This window comes from Notolabrus celidotus, chromosome 16 (genome assembly GCF_009762535.1).
Source record: "Notolabrus celidotus isolate fNotCel1 chromosome 16, fNotCel1.pri, whole genome shotgun sequence".
Classification (NCBI taxonomy): Eukaryota; Metazoa; Chordata; class Actinopteri; order Labriformes; family Labridae; genus Notolabrus; species Notolabrus celidotus.
The window spans coordinates 4025332-4044505 of NC_048287.1; the positions used below are offsets into that span (position 1 = coordinate 4025332).

General features: G+C 41.0%; 1 protein-coding gene and 1 long non-coding RNA gene across 2 annotated transcripts; one reads left to right on the forward strand and one right to left on the reverse strand.

Annotated features, from left to right (window-relative positions):
- Window positions 1-562: 562 nt before the first annotated feature.
- Window positions 563-2008, reverse strand: LOC117828385. Its single transcript, XR_004634388.1, has 3 exons — window positions 1956-2008; window positions 952-1025; window positions 563-757 (listed from the first exon to the last, which is right to left on the reverse strand). It is a non-coding gene; the product is annotated as an uncharacterized LOC117828385 (long non-coding RNA).
- A 5892-nt stretch (window positions 2009-7900) lies between these two features.
- Window positions 7901-18239, forward strand: tent5bb (terminal nucleotidyltransferase 5Bb). Its single transcript, XM_034705486.1, has 2 exons — window positions 7901-8425; window positions 16600-18239. The coding sequence occupies exons 1-2, from the start codon at window positions 8270-8272 to the stop codon at window positions 17623-17625; spliced, it is 1182 nt and encodes a 393-aa protein (XP_034561377.1). The 5' UTR covers window positions 7901-8269; the 3' UTR covers window positions 17626-18239.
- Window positions 18240-19174: the final 935 nt, after the last annotated feature.

Sequence of the window (19174 nt, forward strand, 5' to 3'; positions counted from 1 at the left end):
AAAATAAAACTCGAGACACAAGGATTCAGAACTACAAAATAAAACAGCAACACAAGGATTCAGAATTACAAAATAAAACAGGAAACACAAGGATTCAGAACTACAAAATAAAACAGTACCACAAGGATTCAGAACTACAAAATAAAACAGTAACACAAGGATTCAGAACTACAAAATAAAACAGTACCACAAGGATTCAGAACTACAAAATAAAACAGTAACACAAGGATTCAGAACTACAAAATAAAACAGTAACACAAGGATTCAGAACTACAAAATAAAACAGTACCACAAGGATTCAGAACTACAAAATAAAACAGTAACACAAGGATTCAGAACTACAAAATAAAACTCGAGCCACAAGGATTCAGAACTACAAAATAAAACAGTAACACAAGGATCAGAACTACAAAATAAAACAGTAACACAAGGATTCAGAACTACAAAATAAAACTTGAGACACAAGGATTCAGAACTACAAAATAAAACAGTAACACAAGGATTCAGAACTACAAAATAAAACTCGAGACACAAGGATTCAGAAAACACAACAAGAGACATGGATCTCTAAACACTCAAGGGAGACAAAGGATAACGAATACAGAATAAACACGGGGAGGAGCCAAGGGCGGACCGGTGGGTGTTGCTGTTGCCTCACAGTGAGAAGGTTCCTTGTTCGAGTCCCAGGTCGGGCAGGTTCCTTTCTGGCTGGAGTTTACATGTTCTCTCCGTGCATGCGTGGGTTCTCTCTGTGACCCTGAAACGGGATAAGTGGTCCGGATAATAGATGCATGGATGAAACCAAGGCATGAAACACAAGGAAAAAACTAAACTAACCAAACCATGACATGTAATCAGTCTCATCTAGTATGTATTTATTAAACATATAAAAAATAATAATCTTGAGCTGGGGAAACTTGAAAATTTAAAGAAAGAGTACAAACACTAGACCTCCTCACAGTCACTTTCTCCAGTGTTTTGACATGAGGCTGATTTAGCCCATCCTCCACACAGCACACTGTCCACTGTTAAAATGAAAAAGCTGTGAAAACTCAACATTTCAAGGCAACTGTCTGCATTAGGTTTTTGAGTTTTGAGGCTAACTAGAAATCTTACATTTGAGCAAACTGATGAGTTTTTGTTGAGATAACTTATCATTCATATGTAGTGTGACTTAAAGTTTTCAGTTCTACATACTAAGAAGTGAAAGTTGTGCCAACTTATTATTGTTTGTTCAGAAAATGTGCCTTAAGTCTGCATATAAATACTGTGTACTATCTATCAAACTACAACATGCTCATAAACACCATCACTCACATAACTGCATACTATACACACATTCAGAACACCCCTTCACAAATCTCTCTTCTCCCTCTCTAAAACATCCCTTTTCTCTCTTTTAGTCTTTATCTTCTCTTTCCAATGTATCTCTTTTCTCTTTCTTGACAATATAACTGAGTAATACTTTTACTCCCTTCCATTACAGTCTATTCTTTTGTTTTGTTTTGTCTTGTTTGTTTTGTGATCGTCATTCATAGTCCAACCCTTTTTTTCTTCTTTTTTTCCCTTTCTCTAAACTATTTTTTTTTGTATAAGGTAGTCTATACCGGATAACTATATTTGATTATGGTTTCAATGACTACACTTTCTTTTCTTTTATGTTCTGTTTAATATCAAGCACTTTTATGTATTTGCACTGTTGCATGTACAATAAAATAAGATTTAAAACATTTTAAAAAGAAAGAAATTGTTCCTAAATGTTAATGCCCATTACTGCACTGTTTCACACCTGCAAGGTAGCTAGCTAATGTTCAAGGAGGCTAACTATTGGTAATGACCACGCCTTATTCAACTAACTAAACAAATTAAAGTGACAGTAACCGGTAATCAACTCACCATCAACTGACCAACTGTAAAGCTAGAGTTTCAATACAATACTCAAACACAACACTCACCTTTAGGGCGATCAAATCCACACAGGACAGGAGAGATGGAGCCACATGTGGGGAATTGAAAGTGTGGATGAAGACCCCTGTAGATTTGAGTTGGAGACCCGTTCTTTGCCTGAAGCAGACTCTAATCACTTTGCCAACCTAACTTATGACATGAGACCAACTTTACACAACAAACTTCATACATGTAGCTGAGATAACTAATTTAATGTAGTTTGAAACAAAATGGAACATTTTTTTGTTTACTTAACCAAAAAATCATTTTCAGGCCAACAATTTTAAGTTTTAATTTTTACAGTGCAAGAATGAAATACATCTCTCTTATTTCCTCGTGTGATGATATCAGTGAGGGTAGTTTCCATGCTTGCACAAACACACAGGCTGTTATGTAATAGAGGCTGTAAATAACAGAGGGCCAGTTGAATAGGAGAGTCCGTCACGAGGAGTGTCAGAGGAATGACTGGGACGTAACACTGAGGCAGCAGAGGTGAGAGGTCAGTGTCTCTTCAACACTACATTGTGTCGTAGCAAACACCAGAAATGATCGCTATGCAGCCTCTGGATGACTAAATGAATGACAAGCCCATTAATGAACAGCTCATTTAGTTTTTGACTCCTTGCGATGATTGTTCTTATTAATAAGGCTGAATAATGACAGGCACCTCATGTCGTGAGAGGAATCAAACTGCATTAATGTTAACAGCTGGGATCGATGTGATGAGATAATTAGCTCTGTGGTCATTTGCATCCATCACATTTAACTAAAGGCTGGCTCACAGTGCTTCTGTTTAACCTGTCAACACCACTCTTACTGTGCAGTTATGAGGCGGGTGTGTGTCTGTGTTAGTGTGTGTGCTTCAGACACATTTTTCCATCCTGGAGGAAAAGTCATTGAAGCCAGAGGAAGAGCAGAAGTATGGACTTAAACAATAGTGATGAGTGAGCGTCTTTAGGCACGCAGATGCTATTGTTACTGATGTTAAGCCTGAGATATACAATAGAGGAGACACACGTGACGCTGAAAAGCCTGTTCTCTCAGTCACAGGCTTCTTATCTGGTTTCATGTGCAACAACAAACATGGGTTTATAAGAAGGAGCCATGTTTCACTTATTCACTGTATGAGCCTGGACTGCCTATGAGGGGACTCTTTAATGACTTATTGTTATCATTGTTTGTGAGATTCCTAGTGAAAGAAACAATCTGTATTAGAGAGAAAATTTCAGAAGAGGGTGACTCCATGAATGTCATCAGACTGAAGTGCAGAGGCATTTTGCTCTTTAATTCAAAGCAAGCTTAGGAATCCAAAAAATATGTAACAGGTTTCTCAGTAACGTGCACTCTTAGAATTTGTCTGCCAATAACAGGCCGGGAATTTCAACTCTTTATGAAAAGTGTATGTGTGTGTGTGTTTATGTGTGTATGTGTGTGTATGTGTGTGTGTGTGTGTATGTGTGTGTTTGTGTGTGTGTGTGTCACCTGAGCAAATCAAAACAATTGTCATAGCTTTTTGACATATGTGTGTTCAGAACACACATAACATGCAAATTGTTCCCCTGTTATGCATGTTTTTGTTCTGCACTGAAGCCTCTCCCTGCGGCGCTTACATAAGAAACACAAATACCTTTTCTGTTGATTAAGCTGTGACGACGCGTGATGAAGAGGTGATTATATCACACACGAATCACTGTCATCGCATGAATCTGAGCTGTTCTGAACACTTATGTAAAACAGGTCTGTTGTATGGAAGCAAATATGGACCAAAATTAAAATGAAAAAGCAAATTTGAAAATGAAACTGCATTAACAGAAATGCTTTTTAATTTTCTAAATATGTGCACATTATTTGACTCCTAAATAAAATTAATATTCAATAATCCTATTTTAATTTTCATCTTCAACAATGCTAATTATGTTACACAATTAAACTGAAAAAGAAATTGGTCCGTGTACCTTCTGTTCATTCTATTTTCAATTCTGAAACGCAAATTGAGAAACCAAAGCAGATTTTGAAACAAGCAAACAAAAGCTGTTTTCCATTAAAATATAGCAATAAAATTGGATTTTTTGTTGTTTTCCTATTATGTATTTTTATATTCCCTGATAAACACGAAAAATCCAATCTTTGTTAATCCAAAATGATAAAAATGTGTGGATATCTGTATGATTACCTGGTGAAGTTGGGTAAAATTAGAAAGATATTCACAGATTCGACCTTCTCGGGTCAATAACTTGTTAACGAAAGGTGGTAAAAACACAAAACATACCTCTTTCCCAGATTTACCCTGCTCATAGATTGAGGCCCGATTAATAAAAACAATACACCCAGTTCTGCATTGTTACTAGGCCAACTATGTATATACTGTATGTATATATATATATACAATAATGCTAATGACAATAATACTCATAGTAATAATAATAATAATAATAATAATAATAATAATAATAATAATGAAAACGGCAAGCGCATATGAGTGGGCCCTCGCACAAGCACCGCTTGATGTGGGCCACCGTCTGATGTGTGCCACCGTCTGATGTGTGCCACCGCCTGATGTTCAGTAGGTGTTGCTGTGCTGCACTTTATGAGGCCTAGGCTGAAACTGTGAGCACACTCATGCAGTCATCAGCATGGTTTACATTGCAGTACTGCCTGTCACCAGTAGGCGGTGCTATGACTTTAATTATGTTCTGAAGGATTGTTCATCACAGATCATTATAGAAAGAGTTGTGAACACAAGCATGTTAAAAAAATGTTCTGAGAGTAAATACTCATTGTGTCCAATAGGTGGCGCTATTCACATGACAAACAGGTGAATATAGAGATGAGTTTAGGCTGGGTCCATGATGAAACATGTCAAATTTGGAAGAGATCGGGTATTGTTTGTAAATGTCAGTACCATGTATTTCCTGTGAGTGGCGCTATGGCTGTTGGAGAGAAATGAACCCATAGATGTGTTGAGGGATGGACCCTGATCATGTATATACATTTTGAAAGAGATTGATCACAGTATGAAGGAGCTATAAGTATTTCCTGTTTCATGGCGAGACATCAAATTTTGAGGCGTCCCCAGAGACACCCTTCAACGACAGGTCACAGTCTGACCTGTGATGCTTCATGAAGGTGTGGAGGCCGTTTCTGAGCACATTTGAAATAAATACATGCAAAAGAGGAGGAACTATACAACACAAAGTAAGGCGTGACTTCCTGTGGCCAGTAGGGGGCGCTATAACATATAGGTGAATATTTGCATATAGAGACGTTTAGGCTGGGGCACTTATCATGCATGAGCGCCCTGGTCCTGATCCAACACTAGAGTGTTATAAAAGTTCTAGGTTTTTGGCAAAACCTCCAACTGTGACCCTCTGCCACGCCCACACCCATTGATTTAGACAAATTCTTTATGATAACTTTTGATCGTCAATGTGTCTACTTCAAATTGTTCATGGATGGGAGTTGATCAGAGCAAAATTGTATGAGAGGTTCCTCTACATACGTACCCGCATATCGCCAAAATCTGGCCTTCATCTAAAATTTGTGCGCTTACTGTTGGGTTTAGATCATGACCATAATAGACTTTTTTTTATGTCTTGACATGATAGATATGCAAAAAGCAAATGAATTGAAAAATCGAGCGGTGATAATGTTTGTGAATTTAAATAAAAAGTTATTGATTGCCAAGTGATTAGAATATCACTATTTACTACACCCAGCAGACCCTTATTGTTCACTACATGCAATTTTCACTACTATGTTTTCTTTTTTTTATAAAAGTCACATTAACAAAAGTGAAATGTTCTTTTATTGAAGGCATGTGGATGGAAGTTCAGCAAATGATGACTTTAAAGAGGGACGGCCTGCTCTGTTTTGCCAAGCTGAGGTAGGTGAAATTATAAACCCTGTATGATGTTACCTGCTCCTTTAAGGCTGTAACAGTAGTATATTTTGAGTATTATTCCTGTATCAATGCATGAGCATGAATAATCTGAAAACACACTCCTCTCAAGGTTGAAATTGGAAACAAAACACATACTCTTTAAGATGATCATTTTAAGAAGTGGTAACTTGGTGTTTTCACCCTTACTGATAACAAATGCCTGTAGAATGTATCCTATATGTGTCTTTACGAGTAGACAGAAAACTGGACACTGTGAGTCTAAAACATGTTTGTGTTCAGTTCTCTTGTTGCAGTAAATCCTCTTTTTGAAGTCTGAGCCTTCACTTTTATGACTGTATGTCCGCAGAGATTATGAGCCTCCTCCACACATTGATATTCAGCGTGTTTAACATTTTGAACACCTCAATACGAACACCCCCTCACCTCAGGCAGAAGGCTGCGCAGCCTAAAAGCCAGAACAACAAGGCTAAGCAACACCTTAGCCTTGTTGTTCTGGCTTTTAGGCTGTGCAGCCTTCTGCCTGAGGGGAGGGGGGTGAACAGTCCGTGTGCTGGATGGGTAGGGTCCTCCATGATGTGACGCCCTGTCTCTGCACCTGCTGACATATATGTCCTCCAGGGAAGGGAGGCTGCTATTTGTAGTTTTTTGAGCAGATTTGATCACTCGCTGCAGTGCCTTCCTGTCAGCCACAGAGCAGTTCCCATACCAGACAGTGATGGATGCTCTCCACCACACACTGGTAAAAAGATGTCAGGACAGCAGAGTACAGGCGTTGGTGGGCCTTCTTTATGGTGCTGGTCGTGTTGGTGGACCAGGTGAGGTCATTGGAGATGTGCAGGCCCAGGTATTTGAAGGTGGACACCATCTCCACAGCTGCACCTCCGATGTAGCGGAGGTGATGAGGGGTGTGGCCTCTCTTCCTAAAATCCACCACCATCTCCTTAGTCTTCCCCACATTGATGCAGAGATTGTTAAATTTGCACCAGTCCTCAAGATCTTTCACCTCCTGCCTGTCCAAAGACTCGTTGTTTTTGGAGATCAGTCCAACCACAGCCGTGTCATCTGCAAACTTCACTATGTGATTGTTCGGGTACCTTGCAGAGCAATCATATGTGAGGATCGTGTACAGCAGGGGGCTCAGGACACATCCTTGTGGGGAGCCCGTGTTGAGTATGATGGTGGAAGATGAGATGCCATGGATCTTGACTGACTGTGGCCTGTTTCACAAAAAGTCCAGGACCCAGTTGCAGAGGGATGGTTGCAGTTCCAGCAGCAGCAGTTTGTTGACTAAAGTCTGCAGAATGATGGTATTGAAAGCAGAAGTAAAGTCCAGGAAGAGCAGACTGACATAGGAATCCCTGCTCTCCAGGTGTGTCAGAGCAGAGTGGACAACAGCTGATGCTACGTCAGACACAGACCGGTTCTTCCTATAAGCATACTGATGGGGGTCCATGTTGATGTCGACAATATCCTTAATGTGGGCCATAACCAGCTGTTCAAAGCATTTCATCTCTATCGGGGTGAGGGCCACCGGGCGATAGTCGTTCATGCTTTTTTTTACTTCTCCATTTGTATTAATTAATTAATTTGTATGAATATATTTATTTATTTAATCTATTTACCCTTGAAAAACCTCTGAACATTAATTTACTGGTCTATTGTCCCACCACTTCATACTGTTTAATTGACATGTTTTTTTTTTTGCATTGTTTAAATGTTCTCCTCTGTCTGTCCAAAGGTTTACTTTGCTATTTGAACTACGCTTTGTTTGTCAAAGCACTTTGTAAACATTTGTTTTTAAAGGTGATATAAATACATTTATTATTATTATTATTATTATTATTATTATTATTATTATTATTATTATTATTATTATTCATTAAGTAAAATATAAAGTACTCCACAGTAAGAACAGGTCTGGTATGCAGGGACACACTTTTAAGATCACTGCGCCACATTAACTGCACTAGTAGTTCCCTTATTTCCTACAGTCCTTGAACCTGTCTTCTGACGCATGTGAAGGAGGTGTGTGCGTTAGTGAAATCGTGTGTGTGTGTGTCTGTAGGCTGATAGTAGTCTTCTGTATGTCACAGCGTTCATAAATCTCTCTCCAGCCAATGAGGAGGCTGCAGTTAATCCCAGCTCGGTAAAAAGCCGGTGAGAGTTCGGAGGCGGAGATAATCTGAATCCAGAGTCCGAGCAGACGGAGACGCAGGAGGCTGAAGGTTCTGGAGACAGAACTTTAACATCACTTTGACGCTTTTTGGAGCTCTTTGAAACATTTCTTTGACGCAGTTTGTGGGTTTTTTTTTAAACTCCTCTCTCGTCCTGATAACATCACCCGTGTCATCTCCCGGAGGATTGCCGCTGCTGCTCCTCTTCTTATAACCCGCACTGGACATCCCGTTAGGTCCGGTCGTCATGTCCTCCGGTGATGCGTCGGAGCAGAGTCGGCGGGTCAGCGTGCTGTCTTGGGATCAGGTGCAGCGTTTGGACTCCATCCTGGGCGAGAGCGTCCCGATCCACGGCCGTGGAAACTTCCCCACTCTGTCCGTGCAGCCCCGGCAGATCGTGCAGGTGAGACCCCGGTCCTTTTGAACCATATTTATACCTTTTTATTAGACAGTCTTCAAAAGTGCACAGGACTGCGAGTGTGCATTAAAAATTGAACTTGAAGCAGTAACACATTTAATATGAGAAAACCTTATTTTAGTTGGACTTGTTGTAGTTTGTTATCAGCATTCAGAACTGTTTATTCTGTTGGCTCTTCTCTAAAACAGCCTACATTAATTATAGCACATGATTTTAATTCAGTGGAGGCAGTGTAAAACGAACAGATGTGCAAGCACTTCACAGTATCTAATTTCAATCTAAAGAACTGTGCACAAGGAGAAAAAGTGGAGTTCTTACAGCTTTATGAGAGTTGCTCACCAGGTGGAAGAACAGCAACACATTCAGTCACAGAAACTGAGACAGTGGAGTGAAGTAAGTCCTGGTCCTGAAGGTGTCTCCTTCACATTCAGATGATTTTATGGATGAAGTTTAGATTCTCTTCTATAGTTAAAAATAATTAAAATCCAGCCTCTGCTCTTGAGGAACTTTCCACTTGTCTCATAAATATTTGATAATAAACTCTTATTTGGACACTTCAGTCCAAGAAGTGGAGTTAATTCAGTATTTGTTAAACAGCTTGGATTAAATGAAGCAGACAGATTAACCCTTGCGTCTCTTTTGTCACTTCAACTGCGTTTACTTTGCACAAAGTTTGATCACTGCCTTCTTTAAGATGTGGACTGATCTGAGGCTAAGATTGCAGTTTTCCACTTGCTCATTATTTTTCTGCATGAAGTATTTTTTTTAAGAGAATGAGAAAGAGATAATGACTGGGCCACGGTATACTGTATAGGGAATGAAATGTATAGGGATTACGTTGCAGTTTTCCTCTAATCCAGGTTCATATTACGCTTGAGTAATTCATTTTTCCGTGGTGATCCTGTGTGGAAGAAAGACCCTCTCACATACACAACATGTTAAGGGCCTCTCTAATCCAGGAGGCCCCCTACCATCTGCACTCAACTTCCCCTCTAATGCCTCTGCTTCATTACTCAGTCCTGTAGGCGACTGAGACCCAAAGCACTTTCTTTCCATGAGCCAGATTACTTCATGAGAAACTTTAAAAGACCAGCTTTTGGAGAATAATCCCAGTGTTTATACGACATGTGACGAGAAGCACCAAAGTTTTCTTTGGGGCTAACATGTTAGCATGTTGGAATAGGCATTAGCAAAAGCACAAAGATAAACACTCAGTTATTTTTGTGCACAATCTGGAAGTCCTTGGAAAAATAAGTGTTTTTTGGTGAAGTTAGGATTACCCCTGCAGAAACACAGTGGTAGTTTATGAAATCAAAATGACCTACCTTTGAAAAGTTATATAAAATAATTATCTGATATAATAAAGTGTCTTTAGAGTAGGGCTGTCAAATGATTCATTTTTAAAATTGTGCACATTTTATACTACATTTCTTTTGCATTTGAAGTTTCCAGGTCCATATTAGGAATGTAAAGCAGTTCTCATCTGTGTTTTGATTAGAGAGTCGAATGAATGCAACACACTCTTCACTTTTTACTCTTATTATTTAAGTGAACAGTCTGAAACCATTTTAAAGTCCATATTAAAAATGTAAAGCCTGTTACCAGTGTTTTGATTTGATTTCATCCACAGGTCTGTGGTGATTGGCTGGTGGTCACCTGCTGACATCAGTCTGATTAGCCACACCTGTATGCTTAGCTCATAGGCGGTAGCTCAAACTAGACGTACAAAGTTCTTATGACTAGTCAACTGAAACTTTGAGGAAGTTTTTGATGTGAATGTGCCCTTTAAATGTCAGCGGTGTCATTGTTTACCATCATGGCAAAAACAGGGAAGTAGGAAGAAGTTGGTTCCAATAAGAGCAAGATAACAAAGATTTAAAAAAGGATAAAATGTTCTCTTCTGACTTAAGTCACATTCCCATTAACGTGTCAGTGCGGACAGCCCTACTTTAGACAAATGAGAAGTACTGGATTATATTATTTAGTGAAAGTTAAGATGTAGAAGTCAAAAGTCAAGTCAAGTTTATTTATAAAGCACATTTAAAAACAGCAGAAGCAGACCAAAGTGCTGTACAATGCATAAAAAACACAATGTGAAGCCAAAGCAAACAATTATAAAGAAAAAGCAAAACAACAAGGAAACAGCATTGGAAATAGAAACCTATTCAGGACTAGAGGCCTCAAATGCTAAAATATAAGAATGAGTTTGGAGGCGAGTCTTGAAAGAGTCAACAGAGGGGGCAGCCCTGATTAGGGAGGGGAGTCTGGTCCACAGGCAAGGGGCCCTTACAGTTTACATTTTGACTACAGGACTAGAACATAGTTTTGTAGTTTTCTTACAGAAACATGATGCCCTCACTTTAAGAGAGCACTTGGCAACAACAGCAAGATAAGACTTGAACAGGCACAAACGTCGTCTCTGAGGAATGCCTTCTGCCTTCCTTGTTGGAACTTTATACTTTACCAAATATCAAAGTCTTCTTCAGGATTTGGACATAATGAATCATAAAACTCAAACAGTCAGATCTGCCTCTCTTCCTGTAAAATCTGATGTATTTAATCGTGCAAGTGAGTCTTTTAAGAGTCGCTACAGTCTCCATAAAGTCTTCACTTTTGAAAGTAGAGGTCTTTGCTCACAATGAGTTGAAGTTAAAGCACTTTTATGAAGAAATACATCCTTACCATGTATCCTAACAACCTGATTTAAACGTCTGCAGTGCATCATCCTGCAGTAATACCAAAGTTTTGACAAAATAAAATAAGACGCCATGTTCATGGAATATGTCGCGCAAGTTTGAAGACTCTGCGAGCTGATTTTAATACCATATGGGCATGGATGGAAACCAGCGGCTGACTTAAAGGAAGGAAAAACACACTCAAAGACTTTAACCACTGATATGTTTTGGAAAAAGGATGACAGTAATGTGGGGTATTCTAGATAAATGTGCTAAAACATACAAAACCACCAGTCTGCTACTTTTTAATGTCACATTTTAGCCATGAAGCAGACAGACGTGTCTACCTGAGAGGAACAGAGAGGATTTCACAGAGTAGGTAAGGTGACCAGTGGATCACACTCCCACAGAGTCACAGGAGCCCCTCTCAATGGTGGGTTTGTCTGAGGGCCACATTTAAATAACATCTGTTTGTGGTCTGGTTGTAATCGAGCCACAGGAGCAGTGAAGGAAAACTTTTACTGTTACTGACACCCCTGTACTCTCCCTTTCATTTACTGTTGACAGACATCAACCCACAGTCTGAATATTTGCTTCCATACATGTTCCCTCAGAGAGCTGCATCTAAAGAGCCTTACAGAAGCTTGGTACCGCATGATGATCAACACAGATATCCCTTTTGTGTGTCGTAATTTGTTGAGTGTGTTTATGTGTGAGGGCGGAGGTATGGAGGCCTCTGTGCTTCTTTTGGCCTCAAAGAGTCGTATCTTGTTCCAGCTCTGCTGGCTATCATATTTTCTCTAACTTGTTGTGTCTACAGGAGATGTTTTCGATAGGTCCCTTCTTTTTTTTCTGCTCAGAGTCTGCTTTCACCATTGTGCTTCTTAGACTTGGTAGTAGACTGAGTAGTAGAGAGTGGCCTGGACCTGAAGCAGAATGCGAGGAGTGGATTAGTGCCCGTAATAACACTGGGCTTGTGGGTCAGGCTTGACAACATATCACTGTGGTAAGTGAAGACCAGTCGCCTGACTCTGCCGGGGCCCTCGCCAAACTGTAAACCAACTCCTCACTGGTCTATTGTTGAGAGAAGCAACATGAAGACGCCACATGCTCACAGTGTTCCCCCGAGGAGACGACCACAGAGCAGTCGATTTAGACTGGCCTGTAATGATTTTTATCAGGAAGTTTGTTTTCAATTTTCCACTTTTCATTCTTCGTTTTAGACGTTTTCTTGCTTCTCACATATGAAACAGAAACAGTGCGAGCAGCACTGTTAGAAAAAAGCTACAGCTGTGGTTACAGCTAATAGAAATGACAATCTAAAACTGACGATGTCGCCGTTTATGGTCTTGTTTGTTTTCGTTGGTCATAAATAGGCGTCACTGTTAATAACAATCTGTTTCATAACCAGATAAAAATGTCTCACAGGAGCTTTAAATGTCCACTATCCCCCAGGTGGGGGCTGCTGCTGTTGGTGAAACATCAGGGTGAATCTTTCCATGCTGGTAGACTTGTATTTGTGACTTCAGGGTTTAACACAATGGCCATGTTAAGGTGTTGTATGTTAAAACCTATAGTTACAGTGTAAAGAACAACATGGAGTGTCTTAAGGGGGATCATGAGCTGATTTCTGAGCCACTCGGCAGGGTAACTTGATTCTAGTTTTTAATCACGAGACGCGATCAGAGTTCCAGGATGTACAAGGATAACAATTCTTCACATAGCTTTCACTCTCACCAGTTTTATCTTACATGGCTGGCTCAAAAACCCAAACAAAACTCTCCCCAGATCAGTTCTCTGGATTTAATCATATCATGTAAAGTTTTCCGATTTTCTTTAAAAACCCTAAAAGCAGATAAACAGATCTTTCATAGTCGAGTAAAGGCTTTAAGTTTCAGCATGTGACTCACTCTAGTCTGGACGTACAGGTGAAGTGACCACCCGTGCATAGGAAACTCAAGGCAGCTTTTCATAACAGAGGAAAAACCATCATCATCCCCCGCTGGCAGCCAAGCTACTGTACGACTGACTGGCGGGGTTAGTTTTGGAGTGAATTTGAAGGTCAGGGACTCATAACTCCTCGTTCCCCGTCGCCAGCTCCTTGGCAGAGGGATCCTCTGACTCACTGCCCGAAGCTCTCACAGGCGTCCAGGGCACTACGGGCTGGTGAACGGCTGGGTCATTTCAAACTGCTGTAATAAAAAACACATTCAGGCCGCAGCTTAAATGAAACAGTCAAGGAAACGATTGAGACTGGAGAAGGGAAGTGGAGAGACTGCAGTGTGTCGCCAAGGCGTTGTCAACACCAGACAGTCTGGTGTGTTTGTGGCTCTGTTTTAATTTTTTTACAAGTTTTCTTTCTGCCCAACGTTGGCGGAAGTGTCTCCCTCCGCTCCGCTCACCAGGTGCTGGTGCGTCATGTGGGAAATGTACGAGCCCGTTTTATGAGGGCTGAAGGACGGGGGGAGGGGATGGTTGAGCTGTGCTTCCTCACATGCTCTTTTGGGACCCCCAGACGGGCAGATTATGGCGTGCTGTTAACTCAAACCAACTGTTTAAGTGTGAGGTCAGAGCAAATACTGTGGTGGGTTTCCCTTTCTGGAGAGAAAATCCCCTTCTCTTCTCCAGTGTACCTTCACTTCACAAAGCGTTTACTCCTTTACTCTAGGTTGTGGAGATGAGTTGAGTCTCTGTTTTTACTTACTGTGTTTAAGATTGGAATCATTTCCATGCCCATGTTTTAAAGCACCCAAGAAACCCTTAAACGTTCCATTATTTTTAGAATCACATGTTTTGCATTGATATGTTGAGTCATGCATTAAGCACTCTGAATGGTATTTCAATTAGATCTCGCCCTTCTTTCAGTTGTTCCTCTGGATTTGCAGCTTCATGATCATGCCCCCAAGCTTGTGATCAAGATTTCCCAAACAGGACCTAGTCAGTATTTTACATTAACATGGATCGTATAAATATCCAGAATAAATCACTTAAGAGCTGGTTCAAGTGGGATTGAATCTTGGGTTTTAGCCTAGTGTAGCTACCACACTACAACCATAGACTGTATGAATAATGGACGTAGTATCCGTGACGTCACTCATCTGTTCCTGAGCGATGTTTTGAAGCCAATCGTTGGCGGGAGCCATATTGGTAATGCTGAACTCCACATAACTTAGTGTGACGTAAAGAGGCGGGGTTTGAGCCTCTCAGCCAACAGCTATGTGTTCCCGCCTGTCATTCAAGTCAGTCATGTCCTTATTTGGGCAAAAACTTGTAATCTTAATATCTTCTGAACCGTCGAAGCCATTTCTGAACCAGGCTGTAAACATGTTTATTTCTGCGGTAGAGATCGTCTTCTTTGAATGGGTGTGTATGTGGCTTCCGTGGATTCTGCAGCCACCCTCTAGTGGACACTCGATGAACTGCAGTTTATAACACTGCCAGATGGGCTTCATATTTTGAGACCGGAGGTTGCCGCTTGATTACAACGTGAAAAGGTCAGCTTTAGTGGTCATTTTTTAATGTGTTGGAGTTAAAAAGGCTAGCTCCACACCCCTGTATTAAAAGAAAAACTATTCAACCAGCTTTATTCTTCATGCAAAAACACTCGGTTGGTTTTCTCATCTGATACTCCAGTACATCTGATAAGAAATGTTCAAGACTTTCCGTCAACATCAGGATCTTACATCTGAAACATCACAGTTCACTTTCACATAGCACAGTAGACTACAACATAAAGATGCTTGATGTTAGATTACTGTGCAGACAGTCTAGACTGGGGGTTCCCAAAGTGCGGGTCGGGCCCCTTGGGGGGTTGCTAGACTTAAATGGGGCGTCGTGAGATGTCTTCCAGAATGTTTTTTTTTTAAAGTTATCTAAAAATATTTATTATTATTATTTATTTTTGTTTATTTACCATATTTATTATTTCTTTATTATCATTATTATGTTAAAATTTTTTGTATTTATTTATTTTTTCTTCTCTTTGTTGGTTTTGTATTACTTCTATATAAGTTGTTAACTTGTGGTGAACAAAGAAATACTGAAAATAATGCAATAAAAAAAACTTGATTGACAAAATGTATCTAAAACTAGTACATTTTAGCCATTATACTAAAAAATACCGACAAAAATCGTAGCTAAACTTTAATTCAAACCTTGAAAATAGAAAATGTAACGAGTTTCCTCCCTTTCTTTTTGCCAGATGACTCCTAAGTTTAGAGTTAGTGAACAGTTAATTATCAAAAGCATCAGTAGCAGCAGGTTAATTCATAAAGGAGCAGGAAACACAGACACATGCTCATATAGGTAGGCTAAATTTTTGCAGACCAGCTAAATGAAGCCACATTAAATCCCTTTGAGGGACAGTGGGTGTTGCAAGTCTTTGGCACCTATCTTTTGGGGGTCGCAGGCTGAAAAGTTTGGGAACCCCGGGTCATGAAAACTTGACTGCGTCACTTAAAACACCCTTCATATCTAACTTTTTAAAACTAGTGTTTCTTGGTTTTGTTCAGCCGCTTCGGAAATGACCCCACCAACTTTGGTAAAAAAACCAGGGAGAGACGTCGCCTTTATTATGATTGTTAGTTGGTGTCTGACGTGTGTTGAGAGTAATATTTCATTAACTATACCAGCCTCCATAGTATCTTTTCAAAGGGTACTCTGAAAACTCTCTCTGAGCCAAACCGTGGTACCAGCTGTGTTTTTGATTTCTGAAGAATTGGCCATATTTTGCTGCTTTTCTCCTTTAAGTGATGCAACAGAAGGAAGCATAAACATCTGAGCTGTCTGTAGCTCAGCAGTTTCCCAAACATTGCAGCAACAGAGCAGCGTGGTAGCGTTCCAAAAACCCGATAAATCTTTTCTTTTTCTAACTGAATGGTGTTTATGTGACAGCGAAGGGATCACATTCACTCAATGCAATCAGAGGCCATAAGTTTAAAGTTCACAGTTTCACTTCTTTCTTCAAGTTCAGTGGCTCTTACATAAGACCAGCACTAGCATGTCATTTTTCACGGCTTGTCACTATTATTCTGATATCACGTTTCATACGAAGAGGTACATCTGCTGAAAAAGGCTTTTAACTCTTTTGAGGTGTACTTGAGATTCAAGATAACATCTCAGGCTTTCCTTGACTCTGCAGAGACACTTGGTTATGGTTTGACAGTTATTAGTATTTGTGTAATTACTGGTTAGTAAAAGAGTAAAAGGTGAATACTATTCCCCTTGCTGAGTTTTTATACTGTAGTTGTTTTTGGGCTGTAATATAATGCATTTCCTTATATCTCATTTGCATTCTGTTTTGCATTAAAGAAGAACTTTCTGATCATGCTTTATCATGTTCACATAACAGCACCTCAGGTTCTTTTTATTTCTAATAAGTCAGGAGGGAGCAGCTCCTTTTCCTGCATGCACAAACTCGCATGGTGTGCTATCTTTTTGCAGATATCCATGGCTCACTCTTTCTGCTGTCTCTGTGTCTTTCAGGTGGTCAGGGCTCGACTGGAGGAGCGGGGTGTGGTGGTACGTGACGTCAAGCTGAACGGCTCAGCGGCCAGCCATGTGTTGCACCAAGACAACGGCCTTGGCTACAAAGACCTGGACTTGATCTTCGGCCTCAGTCAGACTGATGACAAAACCTTCCGTCTGGTGAAGGATGTGGTGCTGGACTGCTTGGTGGACTTCTTGCCTGAAGGGGTGTGCAGGGAACGGATCACAGCCCTCGCCCTGAAGGAAGCGTACGTGCAGAAACTGGTGAAAGTTTGTAATGACACGGACCGCTGGAGCCTCATCTCCCTGTCCAACAACACAGGGAAGAACGTGGAACTAAAGTTTGTGGACTCCCTGAGGAGGCAGTTTGAGTTCAGTGTTGATTCCTTCCAGATAACCCTCGACTCATTGCTCCTCTTTGACCGCTGCTCGGAGACGGCCATGTCCGAGACCTTCCACCCTACAGTTCAGGGGGAGAGCATGTACGGAGACTTTGAGGAAGCTCTGGGTCATCTTCGTACCAGGACTATTGCCACCCGCAGCCCAGAAGAGATCCGGGGCGGCGGGCTGCTCAAGTACTGTCACCTGCTGGTGCGAGGCTTCGGCCCGTGCGCTGAGGCTCAGATGAAACAGATGCAGCGCTACATGTGCTCACGCTTCTTCATTGACTTCCCTGACATCGGCGAGCAGCAAAGGAAACTGGAGGGGTATCTGCAGAACCACTTTGCTGGCATGGAGCACAAACGCTATGACTACCTGATTACACTGAGGAGAGTGGTGGACGAGAGCACTGTGTGCCTAATGGGCCACGAGCGCAGACAGACCCTGGCACTTATTTCTGCTCTGGCACTGCGTGTTATGGCTGAGCAGCACGCTATCCCAGCGCTGGCCAACATCACCTGCTACTACCAGCCTGCTCCCTACGTCAGAGACGTCAACTTCAGCAATTACTATGTGGCACAAGTTCAGTCACCAATGGCTGCATGCAGTAACACTTATCAAACATGGCTGCCTTGCAGTTGAGCGTTGACTGTAAGGACTTCTGGAGAGCTCTCCAGTCTAATCTTACATTAATGTACGCTGAGCTCTCATTGGAGGGCTCAGTATCTCTGTAGCAACGGGGCTTTTTGGTTTGAGGCCCGACACGGACAAGGAGCCAATTATGCCAAATCTATATCAAAATCATTCCACTAAGTTATATTGATAAATACTGCTGTAAAAAAAAACAAAAAAAAAAAATTCGAGCCATTATATCTTTTTACTCTTTGTTTCATAACCAATGTGGACGTGTGTGGAGAAACATGAAGGGTTGATTTGTGACAGAGGAACATTGGAGGCTTGTTTTGGGTCTTTATGTAAATAACTTTGTACAAAGCCAGAACGCTGTTTCTGTTCTGTCTGTGGTTACAGCTGACCTGCCTAGGAGGAGGGAAAAGGACCAAAGAAGTACTTTCTTGTGTAGCATGACAAACAAAGACTGTATGTGGTTCCAAGTGCCTGAAACTGACCAATTTCTTTATAGTAGGAACTGTTTAAGAGTTTTTTTTGAAGCTTTTTCATCAATGATACTGTACATTTCTATATCAAGGGTCAGGGTTCACATGTTTTCAAATCATTAAAGAAGTAAAAAAATAACACAGTATGGTCCGCTGGTCTTTCTTTACACTTATTATCAACTAACTGTTTTTAATTTGCTCTTGTTCACTCAAAGTAGTCTGTGGACATGTGCCAAGGATGCATATCTCCAGTGTTTGTACCTCACTGGCTGAGTTTCTCTCTATCTCTCACTATCAGTCTTCATCTCACAAACCGCTCAGTGTGTTGTCTGTGCTCTGTGCATCAGCCAGACACCGAGCGGCCTGACACAGACGCTTGCTTGTTCAGGCATCTTGCATTCTCCCCCCCCCCCCCCCAGTAATAGATTCCCCCTGAGCCCTGAACCTACACATTAGCCATTTCCTTCCACTTCTGCATCCGACAAGGGGTTTCCTTGGCTGCATTCAGAAAGGGGAGATTGCCGTTGCTTGTCTTGGATGAGTTGAGCTCTGAGGGGGCAGCTGAGGACCAGGTGGTGAAATGGGAATGCTGGCTTTTCAGTACATATAATGATGCATTCCAGCACTCATGCGTCCTGTATGATCAAAACAGTTCAGTATTTCTTCCTTGCTAAGACCCAACATTTCTTTGCAATGACATTTTATTCTAATGACTTTTGCATGTGGGAGGACGTCTTGGGGTTTATTGGATCATAAAATGGCATGTAGCTGGGTAACACCTGCTTACTATTGCTCCTGATGAAGACAGAAAGTACTTTACTGGAGGATTGCTTGAGTGAAATGCTCAGTGATTTCTTTATAGGAGTTCATTTGAAAGGATAGCATCTGTCAGAATGGTTAAGGAAGCGAGATATAGATGCAACAAGGGAAATATCTCTCCCTGGGTTAGCTGTCAGACTCGTCTCCAAACTGCTACAAAAACACTCGAGGAAGTGCGAGACACCCGTGGGGAGTTCCACTGGGAGAAACAGACATTGAAGTCACAACTGAGGCTTGTCGTATCCTTAACAAACCAG